The sequence below is a fragment of the Maniola hyperantus genome, chromosome 27 (assembly GCF_902806685.2).
Source record: "Maniola hyperantus chromosome 27, iAphHyp1.2, whole genome shotgun sequence".
Taxonomy (NCBI): domain Eukaryota; kingdom Metazoa; phylum Arthropoda; class Insecta; order Lepidoptera; family Nymphalidae; genus Maniola; species Maniola hyperantus.
Window position 1 is genome coordinate 4,940,555 of NC_048562.1, and position 26,029 is coordinate 4,966,583.

At 37.5% G+C, this 26,029-nt stretch overlaps 1 protein-coding gene across 2 annotated transcripts in view; it reads right to left on the reverse strand.

Annotated features, from left to right (window-relative positions):
* Positions 1–99: 99 nt before the first annotated feature.
* The window catches only part of foi (solute carrier family 39 fear-of-intimacy), a 47,125-nt gene continuing 21,195 nt past the window's right edge, over positions 100–26,029 (reverse strand). For both annotated transcript variants that reach the window (XM_034982580.2, XM_034982581.2), the window contains exons 2-8: positions 9,760–9,993; positions 9,106–9,349; positions 7,461–8,539; positions 7,105–7,241; positions 5,419–5,499; positions 4,618–4,805; positions 100–4,061 (exon numbers count right to left, since the gene is read on the reverse strand). In XM_034982580.2, the coding sequence (XP_034838471.1) occupies positions 3,921–4,061; positions 4,618–4,805; positions 5,419–5,499; positions 7,105–7,241; positions 7,461–8,539; positions 9,106–9,349; positions 9,760–9,923 (2,034 nt within the window). In that variant the 5' untranslated portion in view covers positions 9,924–9,993 and the 3' untranslated portion in view covers positions 100–3,920. The remainder of the gene's footprint in view (positions 4,062–4,617; positions 4,806–5,418; positions 5,500–7,104; positions 7,242–7,460; positions 8,540–9,105; positions 9,350–9,759; positions 9,994–26,029) is intronic.

A 26,029-nucleotide genomic window follows, 5' to 3' on the forward strand; every position in this document is an offset into this window, starting at 1 on the left:
ATAATCGATATATTACAATATAGTTTCCCTATCGTATGTCCGTATCACACTCGGCTCCATTGAGCTCTTACAAATCCACTCTCTCTCCCTACATTTTACATGCTGGCAACATTTTTAGTACTCAAAATGCGAATTTATCAGCATCCGGCGTGTTGCAAAATGCATGGTACTACAAGTCTCGCAAATTGCTAATGCGCGTGACAGCCATTTTAGTGACGTCAGCACTAGACAGAAGTATCGAGCTGATGGTGTATTTTATTTCGGCTGACGCCAAAGTGATTTATTTATTTATTAAGTGATGTCATTTCGGCGTTAATGAGACACGGTTCCAGCGCAATAGCAATTTGCGGGACTGACACAAAAAATCGCTTTTGTAAATCAAACTTAAAAAATGTTGCCAGCAAAATTAAGTTTACACAATCAAAAAAAAATACATCATGATTCTTCGAAAGTGAACACAAAATAACGATTGAATCGTGAATGAATTAAACTAATCATACTTATAGTACGTAAACAATAACCTCTCACGCCATTTTAACTCTAAAGATCAACTGTCACGTCAAAAGTATGGCTTTACTTTTAAAAAAAGAACTAAAATCGTACTTTTGACATGAAGTTTGATACAAAAAGTTAAAATAGCGCGTGAGGAGTCATTGTTTACGCATTATATTAAATTAAAACAATCACATAATTACACTTAAGTTTATTAATTTTCACTTAAATAAAACGTAACATTTAAAGTTAAAGTTAAAATTTAAAAAAATCGGACAAAAGCTACCATGGTACTGCAAACGCAAAAAAAATCTTTATAGTAGGTACATTAAGTAAATAATAATAATAATACACATAAATGCTTTTATTTTATATTACTTAGGTTGTCATATGCAAACATTTATTTGTCAAAAATATGTAATTTTATCTTAATTTGGTTCAAAAATGAACCATAAATGTAGAATTGCAGTAAACAATAAAATCAATTCACTAGAAATTTCCAAAAAGCTAGACGATTTTTGAGTAACTTACACAAAATATGCAATACTTAAGTAGATATTCAAGTAGGTATCAAAAAATACAAGATTGAAATACCAAAATTTACAAAATAATTATTTATTACACTGTAATAATTTTTTAAACGATTAAAATCCAACTTCTAAGGATCACTTTCCAATTTAGAAGAATGTTTGTTATTAATTAATATCAAAAGTGAATTAATTAATCAAAAAGTGAAATTTTAACAAATGCACTTTTAAAATATTCAAATTTCTATAAATTTTCAAATTAAATACGGCCGGTTATACTTATACTGATATTTTTGAAAAACAAGAATTTTTTATATGTTAAGTTAGCCTCCATTAAAGTTGACTTTTAAAAGAAAAATCCTTATAAGTAATTATAATGTGTAGGAACTAAGTGTTGTTTAACTTAAAATTTAGCACCTAGGTATTGTTAACAATTTTAATCTCGGAAATAAAATTATTTAAGTACTAAATTAAAGTAATATTTAATAATGCGACAAAATAAAGAAAAATTTAAGATATTAAAAAATACACATTTGCGTTGAATATTTGCAGTTTCACTTTAATTATGATGAAATTAACTAAAATTACTTTTTAATCGAAATTATAAATTTAAGATATCAAAAAAATCTGTATAATATATAAAAGGAAAAGGTGACTGACTGACTGATCTATCAACGCACAGCTCAAAGTACTGCCTATCGATTGCGGTAGAATGACAGCTACAATGTCACGATCGCAATCATCTCTGATTGGTTGATGCTCGCTTACTATTGGCTACAATGTATTTTGCAACAAGAATATCATAAATTCAACCAATCACAACAACTGCGATTATAATGATGATTGATGCAGTTTTCCCGCAATCGAGGGCGTGGACGGATCGGGCTGAAATTTGGCATACAGATAGCTATTATGACGTAGACATCCGCTAAGAATGAATTTTTCAAAATTCAACCCCTAAAGCGGTAAAATAGGGGGTTGAAAATTGTGTAGTCCTCGCGGACGAAGTCGCAGGAATAATAATTTAGTGTTCAATAAGTGTTTCACTTTTATAAACGTGAAAGTGTTTTCTGGAATATTTAATCATAAAGTGACACTAAAATAAATTACGAACCGAATTATTAACATGTTGTTTATAGATTTTAATACTGGTTTTAATAGATCTAACTAAACATATTAGCAAGGCGTACCTAAGTACATAGTATGTGAAAATACTGCGTAACATAAAATGTGAAAATTTTAGTTAACCTATAACCCATACTAATATTATAAATGCGAAAGTGTGTCTGTCTGTCTGTCCGCATTCGACTTCATCCGCGTGGATTCAGGTTTTAAAAATCCCGTGGGAACTCTTTGATTTTCCGGGATAAAAAGTAGCCTATGTCCTTCCCCGGGATGCAAGTTATTGCTGTACGAAACTTCGTCAAAATCGGTTGAACGGATGAACCGTGAAAGGCTAGCAGACAGACACACTTTCGCATTTATATTAATCTAGGACGTAATTATTTACTAACTTTATAGCTTTACTTCAATATTTTGTGTACACCGTACCAGATATTCGAGACAAGAATATAAAAATATCGCAGAATTAGAAATTTAAATCAATAATTGAAGACAAAAATGCTTTATGTACTTCATATATGAACACCACATATACATTTTTAATACATATAATATATAAATATTTCGATACAAGTATTTTTTCGTTTACGCCTAAAAATTATTATATCAGCAGTACAAATTATTATATGTAGTACCTACCACAGACTTTGAATATAAGTTTTTGTGTATTTTAACTCTTAGGTCAAACTGTGCTCCTCGTTGGCAGTCAGTTAGTCACAGTATTGGTTTGTACACTAAAACATAATTTTGATCACAAATATTATAAATGCGATCCCAAACAACACACAACTGTTGGTTGGTCCTTCAATCACGCTGCAACGGAGCAACGGAACAATATGGTTTTCTGCATGGATATAGTTAGAGACCAGTACGCAGAGTTAGTATTATAAACTCAAAAATTTACACTCAAAGCTGAAAGTTTTATGAAAAATATTTTTTGAGCCTTACCCTAAGTACATCACAAAATATTTTTATATGCTTTCTCTTAGCTGACAAAGAACAGCAAGAAGTTTTTTTTTTAAATTTTGTTTAATAAGTCCCGCAAATTGCTAATACGCGTGGCCACCAATTTAGTGACGTCAGCACTAGACTGAAGTTTTGAGCTGATGGTATATTTTTATTTCGACGTCAAAATGACGTCATTTCGATGTTAATGTGACATGGTTCCAGCGTATTAGCAATTTGCGGGACTTAAAACTCAAGTCAGCTTAGAAAAAATAGATAATAAGTAAGTATAAGTACTTCATTCCTACAAGTCAATATGACTCGAAAACATTTCACTTTCACCTTTCACTTGACCAATTCACTTCTTCACTTAAAAAACACTTAGTTTTTGATTATCACTTACTGAATGTTTGAGTCACTTTTAGTATGGGACTTTTGTTGATTATGTCACTTCACTTCACTTTCTTATTGTTTAAGCAAAAAAAAAAAACTATAGAGTTGATTAATTTTAGAGGTCTCGTAAAGGCTTAAATCTAGCTAGCGAGTAGAAAAATTGTATGAATTGTCCCGCAAATTGCTAATGCGCGTGGCCGCCATTTTAATGACGTCAGCACTAGACTGACGTTTCGAGCTGATAGTATATTTTTCCTTAAATATACGTCAAATGGCGTCAAAATGATGTCATTTCGATGTTAATGAGACATGGTTCCAGCGCAATAGCAATTTGCGGGACTTATACATTACACGAGAGCAAAAATCTGTGAGATAATCAACAAACATTCCCTTCCACACTGGGACACTTCAAGTCTTACGTATCTTTCTTTATTTTAATCTTCAACCGAACAAACTCTTCAAGTCTTCCTCGTAGAGAGCTATGACCAACATTATGCCAATGCCACTGGCCAACCCCATCAGTTGTAGTATGCATTGGCACAGTGTGCCCTCCTTGCTGTGGGAGGTGCTCAGCTCTGGCATCTAGAAAAAAAACAAAAAAGATGAGTGTAATGAAAATGATTTGTCATGAGCGTAGTGGAATATCACTCATATGAGTGCAGTGAAACACACAGACAAGTTTTATGAGTGTTCAGTAGAACACTAGTAGCAGCCAACATATTGTGTGTGTGTGTGTGTGTGCAACATTATGAGTGCAGTGTGATTTCCAGATGCAGATGTGAGTGAAGTCTAAAATAAAAAAATTGTAACATAATAAGTGCAGAATTTAGTGTAACATTGCTTAACATCAGTATGAGTGTGTATCACATCACAAGTGTAGTATGACTTACTCTATGACTTACTTATCATGTGTGTTGTATGATTCCACTCATCATGAGCGTCGTGTAAATTTATTTTATTTAACTTTTAATGAGTGTAGTATGAGTGTCACTCATCACCAGTGTAGTATGAGTGTTACTCATCATGCCAGTTGAATGATTTCACTCATCATGAGCGTAGTGTAATTTAATTTTATTTAACTCATAATGAGTGTAGTATGAGTGTCACTCATCACCAGTGTAGTATGAGTGTAACTCACCATGTCAACGAGCGCGATGTACAGGAACATGCCAGCGGCGGCCGCGAACAGCCAGCGCGTGGCATTGGGCGCATGGCCCGCCAGAACGCCACAGATCATGCCAGCCAGGCATAACGCAGACGACAGAACGTTGTAGCACACTGCTCGTTTAACCGACATGCCGGCTTTTAGGAGTACCGCGAAGTCACCTGTGCGATTATGCACAGCAATTTATGACACATGAAAATTGGATTCCTATCCTCGAAATGGAATTATATCATCCATACTAATATTATAAATGCGTAAGTGTGTCTGTCTGTCTGCTTGCCTTTCACGGCCCATCCGTTTAACCAATTTTGATGAAATTTGGTACAGAGATAGCTTGGATCCCGGGGAAGGACATAGGCTACTTTTTATCCCGGAAAACCAAAGAGTTCCCATGGGAATTTTAAAAACCTAAATCTACGCGGACGAAGTCGCGGGTATCATCTAGTATCTTAATATTTTTATTCTTATCCTAATATTATAAATTCGAAAATGTGTTTGTATGTAGTTTGTCCTTTAATTACCACAAATTCACGGTTTTCGCATTTTTCCCCTAATGTCTGCTATAAGACCTACCTACCTGCCAAATTTCATGATTCTAGGTCAACGGGAAGTACCTTAAATAATAAATCATCTTACTATCAGGTGAGATTGCAGTCAAGGGCCAGCTTGTATCTGAATTTTAGAAAAAACCCTAAAAAAATGGCTGTGCCACATTGACGGACTGGACGACATAATAAGGTCCTTTGTTTTACTTCGGAACATGAAAATACTCACCTAACTCATGCGGCAGCTCATGACACAGAACGGCAATAGCTGTTGAGAAGCCACCAGCTATATTTGACGCAAAGGCTGCACCTGGAAAACAACAATATAAGTTTTAAGAGTATAGTAGTTTATCACACCTTATGAATAATAGGGGATCAATATGATAACCTTGTACAGCACCCGAAAAAAAGGTAAAAATCGTGATGTTAAATGGTATAAAAGCTAGTTTCTCAGAAGCTGTTATAGCCTAGTGGTTAGGACGTCCACCTTCTAGTCGGAGGTCGGGGGTTCGATTCCGGACACGCACCTCTAACTTTTCGGGGTTATGTGCGTTTTAAGAAATTAAATATCACTCGCTTTAACGGTGAAGGAAAACATCGTGAAGAAACCTGCATGCCTGAGAGTTCTCCATAATGTTCTCAAAGGTGTGTGAAGTCTTCCAATCCGCACATGGCCAGCGTGGTAGACTATGGCCAAAACCCTTCTCACTCTGAGAGGAGACCCGTGCTCTGTAGTGAGCTGGCGATGGGTTGATCATGATGACGTCATGCTAGTTTCTCTAATTAAGATTTTCGTATGATAGAATAGAATTTTTATGTATCGAACAGTATCGAAAGCCTTATAAGAATCAATGTGTTCTGAGTACATGTCAATATAGTTATCCCTTTAAAGAGAAGCCCCTTCAGTTCAAGTATGGTTTTATTGAGCCTTGGCGTTAATCGCTTAATGTGGTTAAAGGTGTAATCTAATGTCACTCTACTAATATTACAATTGCAAGTGTGTTTGTTTGTTGGTTTGTTCTTCAATAATACGCAACGGATCGATTTTTTTTTGCATAGAACTAGTTAAAGACCTGGAGAGTGACATAGGCTACTTTTCATCCCGGAAAATCATTTCCCACGGGATTTTTGGCACGTAGAAGTCCTTACAAGAGACCTATGCTTGAGAGTGGACGCCTATGCTTGAGAGTTGACGATGATAATTATTATTATTATTATTATTATTTATTTATAATTTAATTATGACTTTGTTGAGAATGCCAAGTTTTTTTGCGGCGGTCTTGGCTTTGGGTTCCATGGATCTTCCGAAGTTGATGTTAGCTGAGACGTTGAGACCTAGGAGATCAATGTGATCAGTGATATTAATGGATACATTCCGGAAAGTAGGAGTCAAGGAGAAAGGATTCCGTTTTGCTGTGAGTAGACATGCCTGCGTTTTGGTAGCGTTAAACTCTACCAAATTGGCATCACCCCAATCTGAAACGTATTCCTAAGAGTTGGTTATCCCGGTGCTTCCTCCACTTGAGCATTAAAGCCAGAATAATGCTCAAAGCAAAAGAAGCACCGGAATAAACTGTGCCATGTGTGGCACAACCTGCAAAAAGGTTACAGCTCAGCACTATGCTTGTATGCCTTGTTACGATCACGGCATACAGTATGATTTGATTACTCCAAGCATAGCTCTCCTCATCGCCCGCTGAGTGACTCTGTGCTTTCTTATGAGGTCCATAGTTAGCGACCACGTCTCGGATCCATATGCCATCACTGGCAACACGCACTGTTCGAAGACATTGTCTTCAAGCACTGAAGAATTTTGGACAAGAAGACATCGGACTGACTGTCCGCTAGCCTTTAATCTTAACACCGCTGATGATGGTGAATTGACGAGCGCAGTGAGCTGGTTTCTTTTACTTACCGATCGCCATGCCGTCTGTAAAGTTGTGCAAGCCATCCCCCATTATGACCATCCACGCAACAGAGGACATGGACGAAGGTGGCGCGTGGACATGTCCGTGAGAGTGGGAGTGGCCGTGATGCGCCCGAGAATGTTCCCTGGGAAAAACAACATATTCATAAAATCAAATCAAATCAAATTTAGGGGTTGAATTTTTAAAAATCCTTTCTTAGCGGATGCCTATGTCATAATAGCTATCTGCATGCCAAATTTCAGCCCGATCCGTCCTGTGGTTGGAGCTGTGCGTTGATAGATCAGTCAGTCAGTCAGCTTTCCCTTTTTATTTAGATGAATGAATATGAAATTAGCATTCTTACCTTAGTATAACCGTATAGCTGTCTCCATCCTTCATATCCTTTATTCCATCTTCTTTATGCTTAATATTATTCATTTCAACCACAGCCGGCGTCGATTCTGCTTTCAACAACCAATCTTTAGCTGTAGGTTCATTATCTTTGCCTTCTCGGTTAAGAGCGTTCGAGGAAACAACGCTTACTGAATTGTTATGTTTGTTGTTCGCTTTAGGACTTGGTGGTACCCCGTCTCTTAAATGATGATCGTCATGTGTGTCTGTATCTATTTCATCATAGCAATACGGATATTCTGAATATTTGTGTTTGCACGTCTTTGTCGTTGGATCACCTTTGTCTTCTCTTTTGAAAATTTTCATCAGAGCATTCGACGTTGGTTTCGCACCGCCGGAGCAACCTCCAACAGTTTCATCCTTCAAAACTCGTACCCTTGAAGGTAGTTTATCATCTTCTAGCTTTTGACGGCGCTTCCTCCATTCCACAACTACTGTTAGACCTTTTTCAGTGAAGTAGAAGAAGACTACACCGAGCATAGCCGCTAGTCCTTTCCACATTCCATCATTGTGTGACGCCTTTGTATCTACACCAGTTTCATGACCATGACTATGATCATGTGAAGGGCTCATAGCATGAGGCATTAAATGCAACAACGCATCACCACATAGCGTTCCTACAGCTAACGCTACTAAAAATTGTAGTAAATGATTGTAATATGTCTTATGCATTATAGGAATTACAGCTACTCCTAGCAACCCACATGCACTTATAGCTGTTATACTTAAGGATGAATACAGCCATACTGCGAACATATTTTTTGAATACGCGTTTTCTGTTTCCCCATGCTTATTTATAGTACTAATGTCTTTATTATTTCGTCTGTTCGCTGAGCTCGATTCTATAATGCATCCTTGTATTTCTATAGATGAGCTCGCGACTTTTTGGTACAATAGTATGGGACATATAGTTTTAAGTGTGTCTTCAGAAATGAGGTTTTCTGTTTCATGGTCATGGTTAGTGTCATGATTGTGTTCGTGTGGTTTTAACCTTGTGTTCACTGTTGATATTAGTTCTCCACTGCTTACGCACTGTAAAAGAAAATATTTAGATAAATCACTAGCTTATGCCCGCGACTTCGTCCGCGTGGACTACACAAATTTCGAACCCCCATTTTACCCACTTAGTGGTTGAATTTGCCGAATTTCAGCTCGATCCGTTCTGTAGTTTGAGCGGTGCGTTGATAGATCAGTCAGTCAGTCAGTCACCTTTTCCTTTTATATATTTAGAAGATTTATCTTTCATGAAAATCAGGACTAATTCTTTGCTTATTATTAATACTAATATGGAGAATTCTATCTATACTAATATTACTTTGTAGTGGTTTTGGAAGTCAGTTTTTTTCATTATTTTTCATTTTAAGCTTTTTAGAAGAAGATCTTCTCCACATATTCACTAACTATTTAACTGCCTCGTTGGTTGAGTGGTTAGCAGATGACGAAGTTCTGGGGTCGGGCCTAAAAATGTGTTAAGAAATTATCAATACCTGGAGTTAGAAAGTTAGTGGTGTTCCACCCTCGTGTCTCGGAGATGCTCCTGATCTCTCTCCGGTCGTGTCGGATTTCCGTCCCATCGGGCTGCGAGAGTGTATACTTACATTGACTACTTCCTCTTTAGCCTCGCCGTTCCCATACAAATACTTCTTGTTCTCAATCTTCAGCTGCCCGCCTTCCACCAGGTTGTGGAGATCCAGTCCCTCCAGCAGTCTGTTGAAGCCCGTTACGTTCATGGTCATGGACTCGTTGCTGCCGTACTTCTGGAAGATCTTCTCCACATATTCACTTGGGTTAACACTTCTGATGTCACGCCTCTGTCTTATTTTTTGTAGTCTTTGATCGTATCTGGAATAAAATAATCCATACTATATTTAAAATAAATAGATAAGTAAATAAAGGTTTATTTAGCTCACAGAACAGTAAAAGAAAAAAAGAACGGCCAAGTGCGAGTCAGGCTCGCCCACCGATAGTTCCGTACAACAGTCCTATTTTTTCGACATTTTGCACCATAAATCAAAAACTATGATGCATAAAAATAAATAAAAATCTGTTTTAGAATGCACAGGTGAAGCCCTTTCATATGATACCCCACTTAAAATAGTTATCTTACGTAGAAAATTGAAAATACTAATTATTAGTTCATGACCACAATTTAATTTTTTTGTGTGATGTAACCACAAATTCACGGTTTTCGAATTTCATGTATCTAAGTTAAGTAAGTATAGCTTATTCTGTGTAGTGATTTCCAAAATTACCTTAATTTGGACTCTATTCTTCTCTTTGCAAAGTTGAAAGTCGCTTGATCTATCTGCAGCGTGGGTTCGAAGGCCTGTAGGTCGACCTTAGGGTCCACGTGGGAGCCGCAAGTGTGCGCCGCACATAGGAGGCAAATGCATACGGTTACCAGGTGATGAGACATTTTGGCTTATAACTAATGGTTGTAGTGGTTGTGGTGTTGTCTAGGACTGTCTTCTCATTGCTTATTGGATCTGTGAACAAAAGAAAATATACAATTAGATCTTTCATCATCATCATCACTTAACATCAGGTGACCCGCCTGCTCGTTTGCTCGCTTAATCTATTAAAAAAAAATCATCATACATGCTGCAAGGTGTGGGGGGGGGGGGGGGGGCAGATTAAGATTAGCGATGGGCGATTGTTGAAAAAAAAAACAGTGCCGCCGATTCTCTCTAGTCTCTCTCTAAACTAAATTTAAAGTATCTGCATCTTTTTCTTTTTAATATTGCTAAAAAAGAACGAAACATGAATTTTACATTTAAAGACTCAAAATTTTAGTGCACGCTACAAATTTAAACAGTAGGCTCGCGACTGTGCGCTAAAATCACGGGTTTTAACATCTAAGAATTAAATTTAAAACTGTCAAACTGCGTCTGTCCATTTCATATTAGGTACTGTTAGCTCACGGTTCTGTATTTGCGTTTTAACTTTAAGATTCACACTTATTACCGTTAAACCAATAAAACTACGATAACCTTTAAAAACAGTGTGTTATATTTTCTGAAAATCACGTTGTACAAGTCACTGACAGTGTCACATAGACTAATGTCAATCGCTGCGAGTTAATATCCTAGATTTCATGGACAGCGACATCTATGAACAACATATCTAAACATTCCGCCCACCAAGGACTTGTCCTTCAATATAATGTTAAACAAAAAGTAAAACTTAACCAAAAAAGAGTGAGCAGAATAGTAATTGTTACAATCTCAAACAAAGTTAAACTGAATCTAAATAAACTTTTAAACAATAATATCAATATTGATAGTAATAGTACAAACAATAGTACAAACAAAGCAACAATAACAAAAGAAAAAGTAAGTAAATCAATTAACAAAATATTTAGCGAAATTAAACGTTTGATAAGAACTTAAACTAAATTATAACTACAGCACCGCCCACCGTGAGAATATATTACATTGCACTTTTAGTGAGAACACAAATCTTATTTAGTGGACGTTTGTAACATCCGTTCTTACATTTGACAGTTACAACACGGGTTAGCATATCACGACCGGGGTGCTTGGCTATGATTTTACCTAATAACCATTTAGATGGTGGCAAAAAATCATCTCTTAATACGACAATATCATTTACATCAGGTTCTGGTTTCTTAGAATTCCATTTATATCTATGACTTAAGTTTAACAAATATTCTTTTGACCATCTCTTCCAAAATTCATTTACCATTTTTTGTGTTACATTCCAACGTTCAATACCAGATATGTTTTTATTACAATAATTAACATCACTAACGTTAAGTAATGGTTCACCTACTAAGAAATGGCCTGGTGTCAAGGGCAGTGGATCATTAGGATCGTCGCTAAGGACAGACAAAGGACGTGAATTTAAGCAAGCTTCGATTTGAGTCAGTGCTGTCGACAGCTCTTCGTAAGTTAATGTGCTATCACCGATAACTTTCTTTAAATGTGTCTTAACTGACCTTACACCAGCCTCCCACAGTCCTCCGAAATTTGGCGATTGAGGGGGTATAAAGTGCCATCGTGTGTTTTCTAAAGTCAATAAATGTGCAATTTCACGTGGAAGTTCAGATTTGGCATCGTTAAGCATAGCTTGTAGCTCCTTGTTTGCCTTGACAAAGTTCGAGCCATTGTCACTGTGTAAATCCTGACAATGGCCGCGCCTCGATGTGAAACGTCGAAAGGCTGCGATAAAACCTTTAGCACTTAGATCAGTAACTGCTTCTAGGTGTATGGCACGTGTTACCATACAAACAAATAAGCAGATGTAGCCTTTATATGATTTTGATCCGCGTCCAGGAGAAAAACGTATATTAATAGGTCCTGCGTAGTCAACGCCTGCTGATTTGAAAGGTTTGCTTGGTTTTAACCTCGCTTCTGGAAGTTGACCCATCAATTGATTTGTAACCTTCGAATGTCTCAAACACACTACGCATTTTCTGAAATGTTTCTTTACTTGGTCTCTTGCTCTAATAATCCAATACTTTGTGCGTAAATGATTAAGCATGAGTTGTGGCCCACCATGCATAGTTTTGGTGTGAGCATCAGCAACTAATAACTGAGTAAGATGACTCTTACTCGGCATAATTATAGGGTGTCTCTCATCAAAACTTGCACTGGCATGTTCAATACGTCCACCAACTCTTACAATCCCGTTTTGATCACAAAAGGGGTGAAGAGTGTAAAGTAAACTCCCTTTTGTTAGATGTCCTTTTGTATTTAACTTCTTTAACTCATCACCAAACTCTAAATTCTGAACTTGTTTAATACACATTTGTAGCGTTTTCTCTAATTCATTAACTGTAATGTAATTTGGTAATATTTCGCGTTCATTCTTCGGAAGATTATAATTTAAAAATCGTCTGCAATATGAAATCACTCTCAGCATTTTACCTAAACTGGAATATTTAGTCCATACAAAATCTTCTTCTTGATGAGTTAAGATAGTTAAAGATTTGGTTCTCTCTTCTTCATGTGTTTCTTCAATCTTAATTGTCTCTGTGTTAATAGTTGGTTCTGACAACCAGCTCGGTCCATTCCACCAGAGTGTATGATTTTTTAATTCGTCAGGCTTAAGGCCTCTTGACGCGCAATCTGCGGGATTCGCGTTCGTTGATACATATCTCCACTGATTATACTCCGTCATAGTTAAAATCTCTGATACTCGGTTACTCACGAATGTGGCCCATCGACAAGGTGGTCCTTTTAACCATGCCAGGACAACAGTAGAATCAGTCCAAGCGTGCAAATTTTCTTTTGGGATGTTCATCACCTGTGAGACTTCGTGCAACAACTTAGCTGCGAGGACTGCTCCGCATAACTCCAACCTGGGTATAGATGATTCCTTGTCAATTGGTGCAACTTTTGTTTTAGCCGTCACTAAACTCACTTTAGTGTCATTTTCTTCGTTTTTAACTCTAATATACACCGCAGCTGCATAAGCAACTTGAGATGCATCTGAAAAAGCGTGTAATTCTGTTTTGCAACCTCGTTCGCTATTCAACCATCTTGGAATTAAAATGTCTTTTAAGTTCACTAAATCTTCTCTAAATTTAATCCATTCTGCTAATAAACCATCAGTAATTTCATCGTCCCATTCTAATTTTAATTTCCACAGTTTTTGTATAAAAATCTTGGCAGTAATAACCACTGGTGATATCCATCCAATCGGGTCGTATAGTCTCGCGATATCAGATAATACTTGCCGTTTCGTAATTGGCTGTTTAGATTCAGGTAAATTAACAGTGTATTCAAAATTGTCAGTTTCTCTGTTCCAACCAATGCCTAACACTTTCATCATATTGTCTACTTTAATTGGAACGAGTTGATCACTTCTGTGTTTTTCTTTGTCAATATATTTTAAAAATCTCGAATCATTACTACTCCACTTCTGCAATTGAAAACCACCAGAATTCATCAATTTGTTCATTTGTTCGTATATCTCTACAGCTTCTTCGAAACTGTCGCAGCCAGTCATCAAGTCATCAATATAATAGTCTTTCTTAGTTATTTCGGATGCGATTGGATAGTTTGACTGTTCAACATCCGCTAATTTTTGTAAAGTTTTTACCGCTAAGTAGGGTGCACATGCAGTACCAAAGGTCAAAGTTAATAGTCTAAAATGTTGTATAGGCTCATCAGGATTGTTTCTCCATAAAATTCTTTGGTAGTTAGCGTCTTCCTCAGTAACTCGGACTTGCCTGTACATTTTTACCAAATCAGCAATAATGCATACTCGAAATTTCCGCCATCTCATCAGAAGATGTCTCAGGTCTTGTTGAAGTTTAGGTCCAACTAGAAGGTCGTCATTAAGTGAAACGTTATTTACTCCTTTGGACGAAGCATTGTAAACCACTCGGACCTTCGTAGTGTCTTTATCTTCGCGCACTACCGCGTGATGTGGAAGATACACAGATTTAGGATTTTCAATGTCTTCCCCTTTGATTGGTGACATATGATTCAGAGTCAAATATTCTTGCATGACATTTTGGTACTCAATATATAGTTTCTCATCTTTTAGTAATCTCTTTTCTAAACTCAGTAGTTTTCTTGTAGCTATTTCTTTTGTTTGTCCATACTGGCTTCGTGGTTCTTCGTCTTTAAATGGTAGTTTTACTACGAATCTTCCTTCTTCATTTCTTGTTGTAGTTTTCTCATAAAGTTCTTCGCATTTAAGTTCTTCCTCCGTTAGCTTTTTTTCTAGGCTGTTTGGCTCATTCTCCATATCCCAGAATTTTCTTAAGAACTCGTCTTCTCTAATGTTGATGTGCATACTCACAATTTCTCTTCTCGCTGAAGTTGTATCATGTGTCGCTCGTCCTGATATGACCCACCCAAGGATTGTATTTTGTGCTATAAGATTTCCTTGTGGATGCTTAATCATGTCATTGAGTAATACCTCTCCATATACATCAGCTCCTAGCAAAATGTCAATTTTGCCGGGTGTTGCAAATCCTGGATCAGCTAGTGTAAGGTTCTCTAATTCTAACCAATCAGGTGTGTGAATTGTACTTGTCGGTAACAGTGACGCAAGTGAACTCATAACGTACGCATTTACCTGAATTATGTTTTGTGGATTATGAAAGGACTCAATGACTAAAGAAGTCATGTGTTTAATTTTCACCTGTCCGTTCCCTATCCCTGACACCAAACCATTAATAGGTTCTCTTTTTAACCCAAGTAATTGTACCGTGGCTTCTGTTACAAAAGAAGCTTGTGATCCCTGATCAAGTAATGTTCTAAAAACTAATTTTGTTCCGCACTTAGATCTAGATTTAACAATTGCAGTAGCCAGTAAAACGTTATAGCTGTGTAACTCTCCTCTCGCAAAGTTAGCTACTACTCTGTTCTCTAGTGTAGTTGTATCTGAATTTTGTTGTTTGTTCTCCTCTCTCTGTGGCTCAGTCTGTTTGGTTATCGTGTTGTTCGTGTTCCTCTCATGATTTTCTTTCTCAAAATGGAGTAACGAGTGATGTCTCCGTCTGCAAGATTTGATTTGTCTGCACCGGCTCACTGAATGTGTATTTGAAAGGCAATTGAAGCATAGCCCGTTCTCTTGTACATATTGCTGTCTCTCTCTCACTCCCTTCTGTCCAAACTCCTTGCAACTGAATATAAAGTGTGGTCCGTTACATAAGACACATATGGGTTGGTTTTCATTAGTTAGAGCGGCATGAAATGATTTTGGTTTTAAAGTAGGTCTATTAGAGCTTTGTTTCCCAGTATCCATCATTTCAAGGCTTCTAAAGCGAGATTCTAAAAATTCAACAAGTTGTGACCAAGTTGGTAATTCATCTCCGCACATGCTCTGTTGATGTTCCCATAACTTCCGCGACTCAATATCCATTTTAGAGACAACAAAGTACACTACAATTGCATCCCAATTACTTACATTTACTGCAATATTACTTAAACTTTTTAAACAGGATGATGTCGTATCTAATAACTGTTTCAGTGCAGCGGGCGACTCAGTAGTAATCTGTTTTTGTGAAAAAAAGGTTTTTAATATGGCATTACAGTTGAACCTTATATTGTTATATCGTTTAGTAAGCTGTTTCCATGCTTCTGCATAATTAAGCTCCGTTGTAGCAAAATTTCTTATTAATATTTCTGGTTCTCCGGACAGACTTGTTTTTAAATAGTGAAGTTTTTGTACTGCTGATATATTCTTATTGTTATGAATTAATGATGTGAAGATGTCATGGAAAGTTTGCCACTCATGGTATTTGCCGGTAAAAGTTGGTAAAGTGATTTTGGGCAACTTTATATCACAAAATGGGTCAGAGTTGTGCGCTACATCGGTTGACAATGATGAACTCTGTTTAGTATCACTTGAAACACCAGCAAGTGCCTCCTTTAGTGTGCATCTGTAGTTTGTATATAGTTCTTGGAACTGATCGAATTTATCAGAAGTAAAATATGATAAACTTTCCTTACCTTTTTTGTCAACAATGGAAATTAAATCTTTGTGACCTTTCTTGAATTCTACCCAGATATCTTCCAATATTTCCAATCTAGTTTCGATGTACGCTTGTTTAAGTCTTTCCTTTGGAGATTTTTTATAGTTATACTCCGCTTTTTGTAATTGTTTTAACAGTTCGTCTTGATTTGCTAGTAACGGATCCATGGTAAGTTTGCAAGTTACACTAAAACTTTTTATTTCACAACAATTCCGGTTTCGGCACCAAATGTTAGCTCACGGTTCTGTATTTGCGTTTTAACTTTAAGATTCACACTTATTACCGTTAAACCAATAAAACTACGATAACCTTTAAAAACAGTGTGTTATATTTTCTGAAAATCACGTTGTACAAGTCACTGACAGTGTCACATAGACTAATGTCAATCGCTGCGAGTTAATATCCTAGATTTCATGGACAGCGACATCTATGAACAACATATCTAAACAGGTACCTAGTGTAAGAAGAGGATGCGAATACTTTAAAATTAGGTTGTGCTCAGAATCAGTACCATTGTTGCAAAAAAAAAACAATCACACGCTAAACCGACGTACCGTACTACCACAGTCTTGCATTGTTCAGAAATCATCATAATCAACACTTCACCGGTGCACTAGTCACTACAGAGCACGGCGCGGCGCGGAGGGTGATTACGTATCTCGCGACAGGCTTGCGACAATCTTGCGATCAATGCTGTCAAACGTCACACGTAACAGCGGCTAGAAAGTCAGCAATAGCCACAATGCAAAAGAAGAAGAAGAAGAGAGACAGCTACTGCTGTCGCTACTGCAACGTTTTCTACGGATCGAATCGTCTACTTTGATTCTTCGATCAAAGTTATCTGTGCCTTTTTCTTTTAAACTATTCATATTATCATGACCCTCGTCTCGAGCTGACCTAGTATGCGAATGGTAATCTTACTATCATTCACATTACATGCATTTAATGCTAATTAAGTATTGTTTTCCTTATGTGAGATACTTTGTTATCACTGGACCATCCAACTGTCCACTGATTGTATAAAAATATCCAACAATGTCTGACTCGCACTTGGCCGGTAATTTTTTTAAAGCAGTGATAGTCTAGTCCTATTTGAAAGGTCGGGAGTTCAATTCCCGGCACGCACCTCTAACTTTTACGTTTTAAGAAATTAAGTATCTATTGCGAAACGGTGAAGGAAAACATCGTGAGGAAACCTGCATGCCTGAGTTCTCCATAATGTTCTCAAAGGTGTGTGAAGTCTACGAATCCGCACTTGGCCAGCGTGGGTGGACTATGCCCTAAACCCTTTTCAATCTGAGATGAGATAAAGTACAAAAACAAAATAACGTGGCATCAAGCTACCTACCAATACAAATCGATAGTCGGTAATCAATCGTTTAGCGAGACTAATCGATTTGTTGTGTCCATAGGTTTCTTCCACTTGCCACTTGATAAAATATCTAAATAACCATGATTTCAAAAAACATATGAAAACCCATGTTTGGAAGTGTAACGAAAAAAAAAACAATATTTTCCCTTTCAATGACTGTGTATTTTATAATCATTCAATTCAATTTCGATTTATTTATTGCATTTTAATAATAATGTTACAATTTCCAAAGGTGTGTGAAATCTATGTACCCGTCGTCGGACCCGTTCGGACCGTCTCGTCTCATAAGTGGTACAAGGCCGTGCACGGTCAGGAAAAAGTGGTCAAACATTGTACCTACCGATTATTGTCGACTCTCTATACTGAGTACGAGTCTCCTCTCAAAATGGCCATTGCTGGCAAACCACTTTGGCAAAGTGCGGAATGGCTCACACCTTTGGATTATGGTGAACGCTCAGGCAGGTTTCTTCGCGATATTTTCCTTTACCGTTCAAGTGATATGTAATTGCTTCTAACACACATAACTCCAACCAGGACACCAAGTGGAACGCACCAGTGTCCGTTCCATAGTAGAGTCGACTTGATGGCTCGGACCGTCTCGTCGCATAAGTGGTACAAGGTCGTGAACCTCAGGAAAAAGTGGTCAAACATTGTATCTACCGATTATTGCCAACTCTCTACTGAGTACGGGTCTCCTCTCAAAATGACAATGATTTAGGGCATTATATAGCTGACAGCGCTGAGCAAATGTGTATTGAATAGCATTTCTTTTTGAGGTACGGAACCCTAAAAAACCCGGCCAAGTGCGAGTCAGACTCGCGCATTGAGGGTTCCGTACTACAATCGTATTTTATCGACATTTTGCACGATAAATCAAAAACTATAATGCCTAAAAATAAATTAAAATCTGTTTTAGAATGTACAGGTAAAGTCCTTTCATATGATACCCCACTTGATATATTTACTTACTTCGAAAATTGAAAATACTAATTAGTAGTTCATGACCACAATTAATTTTTTGTGTGTGATGTAACCACAAATTCACGGTTTTCAGATTTTTCTCCGAATGTCTGCTATAAGACCTACCTACCTGCCAAATTTCTTGATTCTAGGTCAAGGGGAAGTACCCTGTAGGTTTCTTGACAGACAGACAACAAAGTGATCCTATAAGGGATCCGTTTTTCCTTTTGAGGTACGGAACCCTAAAAAATAAAAATAAAAAAAAGAATAAGGTTAATGATTTCACCATTGAATACCAACGATACGAAGGAATAAAGTTGAACACACACAGTTTAAGTCACGCGAGTCTATTTTGACGCGCTGCGGAGTGCGGAGACGTCGCGGCGCAAAGGCCACGGGTTCACATCCGTGGCGTAACACTTCTAATCTATACATACTTGCGAAATTGCGAATAGAATAGAATCAGTACCCTTATTATAAATGCGAAAGTGTTTGTTTGTTGGTTTATTGGTTTGTTGGTTTGTCCTTCAATCACGTCGCAACGGTGCAACGGATTGACGTGATTTTTTGCATGGGTATCGATAAAGACCTGCAGAGTGCCATAGGCTACTTTATATCCCGGAAAATAAAAGAGTTCCCACGGGATTTTTAAAAAACCTAATTCCACGCGGACGAAGTCGCGGGTATCAGCTAGTGACTGATAAAATAATTTCACCTGTTGGTCACGTGAAAGGCGGGCCAGTGGCACAAACAAACAATTAGTGCTATCTCTTCGTGTTTCCTGTGGGGTATCGCAATTTGCGGCAAATATCAAAATCACTATCGGAAGTAAACAGTTCACCTGCTTAGATTTCAAAACACCCGTATTTATATAAATTCACTCCAGATCATTGACTTATACTATACTAGCTTTTTTATATTAGGTTTTTGTTATAGTAAAAATAATTAAAGTCCCTCACTTTTTAGGGTTCCGTACCTCAAAAGGAAAAACGGAAACCTTATAGGATCACTTTGTTGTCTGTCTGTCAAGAAACCTACAGGGTACTTCCCGTTGACCTAGAATCATGAAATTTGGCAGGTAGGTAGATCTTATAGCTGACATTTGGGGAAAAATCTGAAAACCGTGAATTTAGGGTTAGATCACACAAACAAAATTAAATTGTGGTCATAAACTAATAATTAGTATTTTCAATTATCAAAGTAAGATAACTATATCAAGTGGGGTATCATATGAAAGGTCTTCACCTGTACATTCTAAAATAAATTTTTATTTATTTTTATGCATAATAGTTTTTGAATTATCGTGCAAAACGTCGAAAAAATACGACTGTGGTACGGAACCCTCGTTGCGCGAGCTTGTCGCACTTGGCCGGTTTTTTGGATGTAACATCTGTCAGATCAATTTTGTTCGTATAAAATGTAGCCTATGTCACCCGGACACAATTGAGACCTCATTCATCAAAATCGGCCCAGTAAATTATCCGCTACATTGGAACACACATACATACACACAGACTGCCAAAATCAGAATCCTTCCTTTTGGTTTCCAACCGAAATGAGTGACAATAACTTTACAATCTCTACATAGTATAAAATAAAGTCGCTTCCCGCTGTCTGTATGTATGAACGCGTAGATCTTTTAAACTACGCAACGGATTGTAATGCGGTTTTCACCAATAGATAGAGTGGTTCAAGAGGGAGGTTTATAGCTATAGTTTAGTTCTCAAAAAATTAGAGATCCCCAGAGAAATTGAAATAATGTGAATTAGGTCGAAAAAAAATCCTCTCATTTGAGAGTTTCCGAGGCAAATACACCTCAATGACACCACATTAGTATCGACATTGCACCCATGCGAAGCCGGGGCGGGTCGCTAGTATTATACAAAAACGAACGACTCATCGGCTACATAAATAACTATCAATAAACATTAAACAAATCTACTATAAGTAATATCCATTTTACGACGTCTTCTCTGTCTCAACTTTTGTCTGAAATTATTATCTATTGTACTGGGTTAGCCTTAGCCAGACAATAAAGCAAGTTTAAACGGCTGTCTGTCTAATTTTCGCTTTGTAATTCTAATCTATTGTTGCGTTTACAATAACATCTGCTGACTGCTTGTTTATGTTTAGCTTCCAATAAATGATCTAGATAAACTATAGCTATTAATAATATTATATAATATAAAAATAAATAGATATATTATGTTACATACGCCTATAAATTGAAGACTTCAAGCTTGACATATATGCGAAACAGGGTTGGTCAAAGGATACTACCTTGACTAGCCCCAAGGTCTTCCATATGGGTATAGAGTATAGACCATAGATAACCATCTATAGAGTATAGACCATAGATAACCATCTATGGTCTATACTCTATACCCATTGTACAAATGATTTATTAATAGCAAATTACACTACATTGTGTTGGATGGATCATTTAGGTTTTACCTAAAACCATGGCATTTCTGCTTGTTGAAAATGGACGATAATATCAAATGCTTTAGGTAGATATTAGAAAACTCAAGTATGACGTTACACAAGCTAAAAGGACTCATGTCCTTTTTCATGCCGTTTATTAATAAATAATACGTATATACTAAACCCGATTTCTTGTACATATATTGATAGAAAATTAGAGCAGAAGAAAAATTGAATACCAGATAGATATTATGGTCTATGGTCAAGCTGTGATAGCCTAGTGGTTAGGACGTCCGCCTTCTAATCGGAGGTCGGGGGTTCGATCCCGGGCACGCACCTCTAACTTTTCGGAGTTATGTGCGTTTTAATTAGGTAATTAAATATCACTTGCTTTAACGGTGAAGGAAATCATCGTGAGGAAACCTGCATGCCTGAGAGTTCTCCATAATGTTCTCAAAGGTGTGTGAAGTCTACCAATCCGCGCATGGCCAGCGTGGTAGACTATGGCCAAAAACCCTTCACACTCTGAGAGGAGACCCGTGCTCTGTAGTGAGCCGGTTATGGGTTGATCATGATGATGATGATGAACAAAAACTGAAAACTTTTAGTGATAAAATAAAAATCCGTATATTTTTAACTCCGTTTAAAACAAGGATATAAATAAAAAATACTTTAAGTCGCAATATCGATAAGTACCTAGATATTTCCAATTTCCTGTAAAGTAACGATATAACGGCACGTAACGACGCTCTCAAGACCCTAGTATTCGTTATACAAAGCCGTTTATCACTCGTTATCTACTGATAAACGAATAAACAATAGTTGATTTACTTATCTTTGAGATGCATTTGAGTTTATCAATTCACTTCAATATATGTATCACCAGTGGCGTGCAGCTCATAGAAGTATAAACGCACTGCTTACCCTCATTGTAATAAATCAATGCTTATTTTTCATTATAACCTGCCGTAAAATAAGTTCATACCTAAAAACATACCCTGGCTTGAACTCCTGTGCACGCCGCTATGTATCACACCTTATCGTCTCCTCTTATGAGAAACGTTTTGACCATAGTCTTCCATGCTTCCCAAGTGTGGATTGGGAAATTGTATGTACTAAGATATAACTCAGTGGTTCTACCTTACAAACACATCTTCCACACGCCACGGCGTCTCCCTGCGACTCGTCTGATGTCGTCCGTCCACCTAGTGGGGGGTCTACCAACACTGCGTCTTCGGGTGCGACGTCGCCATTCTAGCACCTTGGAACCCCAACGTCTATCGGTTGTACGAACTATGTGCCCATTGCCACTTCAGCTTCGCAACCCGTTGAGCTATGTCTCATAATCTATGGCTTGAACATTCGGAGGTACACAAAACAAAACGGATTGTATTAGACTATTGGCATGGGGCGTTATTTTCGTTACGATGAGTAATGGCTAATATCAATACTCGGTAACGAAACGCGGTGACGCGGCCAAATTCGTTATGACTGGCATTTTGCGCCGGATCTGCCCACGTAGTTTGCCAGCGTTATACACCAGGAGCTGGTGAACTATTTGCTTAGAGTATTTATATGCTGATCATCATGTACATTATGTCCATGATGATCAAGCACTAATGTAATTTTACTATGTATTTTTTTATTTAATTAAATTTAGATTCAGAGGTAGATTTGTTGCTCCGTTGCAGCGTGTTTTTTTTTTTTAAAGAATATTAGCCATATTAAATGACTAATATTCCCCCTTCCTCTCCAACTAAGCGTCAGGCTTGTGCTAGGAGTAGGTACCACAATATTGCAACGGGCGGGTTTTGAACCGTCGACCTTTCGGTTTTCAGTCCACTCCTTTACCGATTGAGCTATTGAGGCTTTTGAAATTGAAGGATAATTCGCATTTATAATAATACTAGCTGATGCCCGCGACATCGTACGCGTGGATTTAGGTTTTTACAAATCCCGTGGGAACTCTTTGATTTTCCGGGATAAAAAGTAGCTTATGTCACTCTCCAGGTCTGTATCTACACCCATGCAAAAAATCACGTCAATCCGTTGCACCGTTTTGACGTGAAACCAATAAACCAACAAACAAACACACTTTCGCATTTATAATAAGGGTACTGATTTGTAGGATTTTTAGGGTTTCGTACCTCAATTTAGGAAAAACGGAACCCACATTGTTGTCTGTCTGTCAAGAAACCTACAGGGTACTTCCCGTTGACTTAGAATCATGTTTAGCAGATAGGTTGTCTTATAGCACAAGTAAAGAAATAAATCTGAAAACCGGGTTAATTTACAAAAAAATTTAAAATGTCTTCACGAACAAATCATTACATAGTATTTTCAACCTTTAAAGTAAGATTACTGCACAAAATGGGGTGTCATATGCAAGAGCGTTACCTGTATATTCTAAAACAGATTTTTATGATAATTGTTTTTAATTTAACGTGCATAATGTCGAAAAAATACGACTGTAGTACGAAACCCTCAGTGCGCGAGTCTGACTCGCACTTGGTCGGTATTCTTTGTATAAAATGTAGCCTATGTCACCCGGACCATAACAATGAATCAATTGACACCTCATTCATCAAAATCGGCTCATTATTTTAGGCGCTATCGGTGGAACGCACAGAATCTGATACATATGTACATAGACTGCTAAAATCATGACCTTTTGGCTTTGCCGTAGTCGGATAAAAAAAGTTAAGGCAGGCTATTTTGACGTGTATAAACGCTATGAACAAATCAGTCACTGGCTCTTAAGAGTACCGTTATGCAAGCGTCGTATATTTACCGCCAAGGCCGTCTAAAATTGTAATAAGTTAGATACAAAAGTCAAGGCAAATTGCGAAATAGCGACTAGTTTTTATTATTATTTAAAAAAATCATTTACTTACGTAGGTAGGTAATTTTTTTTTAATAAAGAAGTATTTTCCCCTCCAATTAAGCGTCAGGCTTGTGTTAGGAGTAGGTACGATAATAGTGCAACGGGTGGGTAATTAGTGAATCTGTACATATACAGGGTGTAACCAGAACGCTAGCAAAAACTTAGCGTTCTTGTTATACTACCTAAACACAATCCAATACCAATAACCTCCTCATTTTGTAGTTTTGGTGATTTAGTATCTTTCATACCCGCAATGTATAGCGCGCAAAACTCGGGTCAATGCCCCGCCTACGACGCGGCATTGACTTCGAGAGGCCTACATACGCAACGTTCGTCGACCTCTAGCGTCAGTCAGATGTTTTATTTGCAATATATCGTGAACTTTTACAAAATATAGGATTTTTTTTATATTTTTCGCGTTTTTCTGTGGTATCATACCAGTAATCATCAATACTATCACCGGCTTTCGTTTTTGCTAGCGTTCTGGTTACACCCTGTATGTTTGTACCTTTGGTAAAATTATTCTTATGAAAAAGGTCGAGATGGCAATCGGGGGGACACCCCGCACACCCGCAAGTCACCCGCGCTCGCCCGCACCGGGTTAGCGCGGGGACTGTGCGGGTGTGCGGGGCGTTCCCTCCCCGATTGCCTTCTCAACCTGTCACAGACTACGTGGTAACAGCTGGTATAAGTCCCGCAGGACAAAATAATTGCTATTGCGCTGGAACCATGTTTCATTAACATCGAAATGACGTCATTTTGATGTCATTTGACGTATATTTAAGTAAAAATATACTATCAGCTCGAAACTTCAGTCTAGAGCTGACATCACTAAAATGGCGGCCACGCGCATTAGCAATTTGCGGGACTTATAATGTAAAAATTCATTACGTAAAATCTTCTAAATATATAAAAGGCAAAGGTGACTGACTGACTGACTGACTGACTGACTGATCTATCAACGCACAGCCCAAACTACTGGACGGATCGGGCTGTAATTTGGCATGCAGATAGCTATTATGACGTAGGCATCCGCTAAGAAGGGATTTTTGAAAATTCAACTCCTAACTGGGTGAAATAGGGGTTTGAAATTTGTGTAGTCCACGCGGACGAAGTCGCGAGCATAAGCTAGTATTTCATAAATCAATACAGGACTCTTTAAAACAATCTCAACAAAACAAACACGAGAGTCAAATTGCAGACGACGGTGCTCAAATTGTTCGCAGAAGATACTACACTAAAGCATTGGTCACACAGACACAGAGATGGTATAATAATATTGTAAATTGATCACTTGAAAAGAGCAACCGCCAAGTGTCTTACTATTTCTTCTCGGTAGAAAGTAGGAACGGCATTTCGAACCAGTGCTAAATTAAACTAGCGGACGATTCAAAAGCATTAAGCACTTGTAACAGTTTACTTGAATAAAAATATTATATTCTATTCTATTCCATACAGAACGCGCGACGGGTAGATCCTTCATTTTCTATATCCCACCAAAACATAAATAAAATGTGAACGTAGAGCCAAGTTCTGTATAAAGAAGTATGGGATTGCAAGCTTGTTAAATTAATTATTTGCAAGATTTTTAAACTAAACGTTAAACTAATTACTTGTTCGTGAACACATTTTAATTTTTTGGTGATGTAACCACAAATTCACGGCTTTCGGATTTTTTCTTCACTTGTGCAATAAGACACTGCTACCTGTCACATGATTCTAGGCCAACGGGAAGTAACCTATAGGTTTTGATTTTAAACTAATGATTTAAAGCTTATTTAGTGGTTTAACGACATATTTGAATGTAGATAACGGGTACATACCACGATTAATTTGGCGTTTTTTCTTTGTCGATATTTCAACCCAATTGCAAGGGGCCGTGGTCACGATGGGACTGCGGTGCTGCGAGAGATGAAGTTCGAGTTGTCAGTGGCAATAGCGAACTACGCTCTTTATTGTTCTTTTCGCTGGAACTTCACGAGCTCTCCGGCCAAATACACTCACAAAAACAACAACTATATAGATTTTGATTCCCTTTTTTGACAGACACGACAGGCAGTTTGACAACTAAGTGATTCTATTAGGGTTCCTTTTTTTCCTTTTGAGGTACGGAACCTTAAAAAAACTTTTGGGAGCCGCGTTGGAATCGTTGCCGCCACGCGTTCTGTCTGACCAAGGCTTTATTCTATACCAAGAATCGTTATGCAGACGCGCAAAAAACTGTCTATATGTCCTTCCCAACGTCCGTTGAACCAAGCGTGTGCCATATTTTTTTGCATATTTATGGTTATAATTTTGTAATATAGACCTTACTTTTTATTAGAATAAGATTCGATTTGCACTGAAGTGTATTACTAATAGATTCTATAGACATGCCAACTTCCAACTCCATAAATGGATATATATACCTAGTAATCGATTATTTTG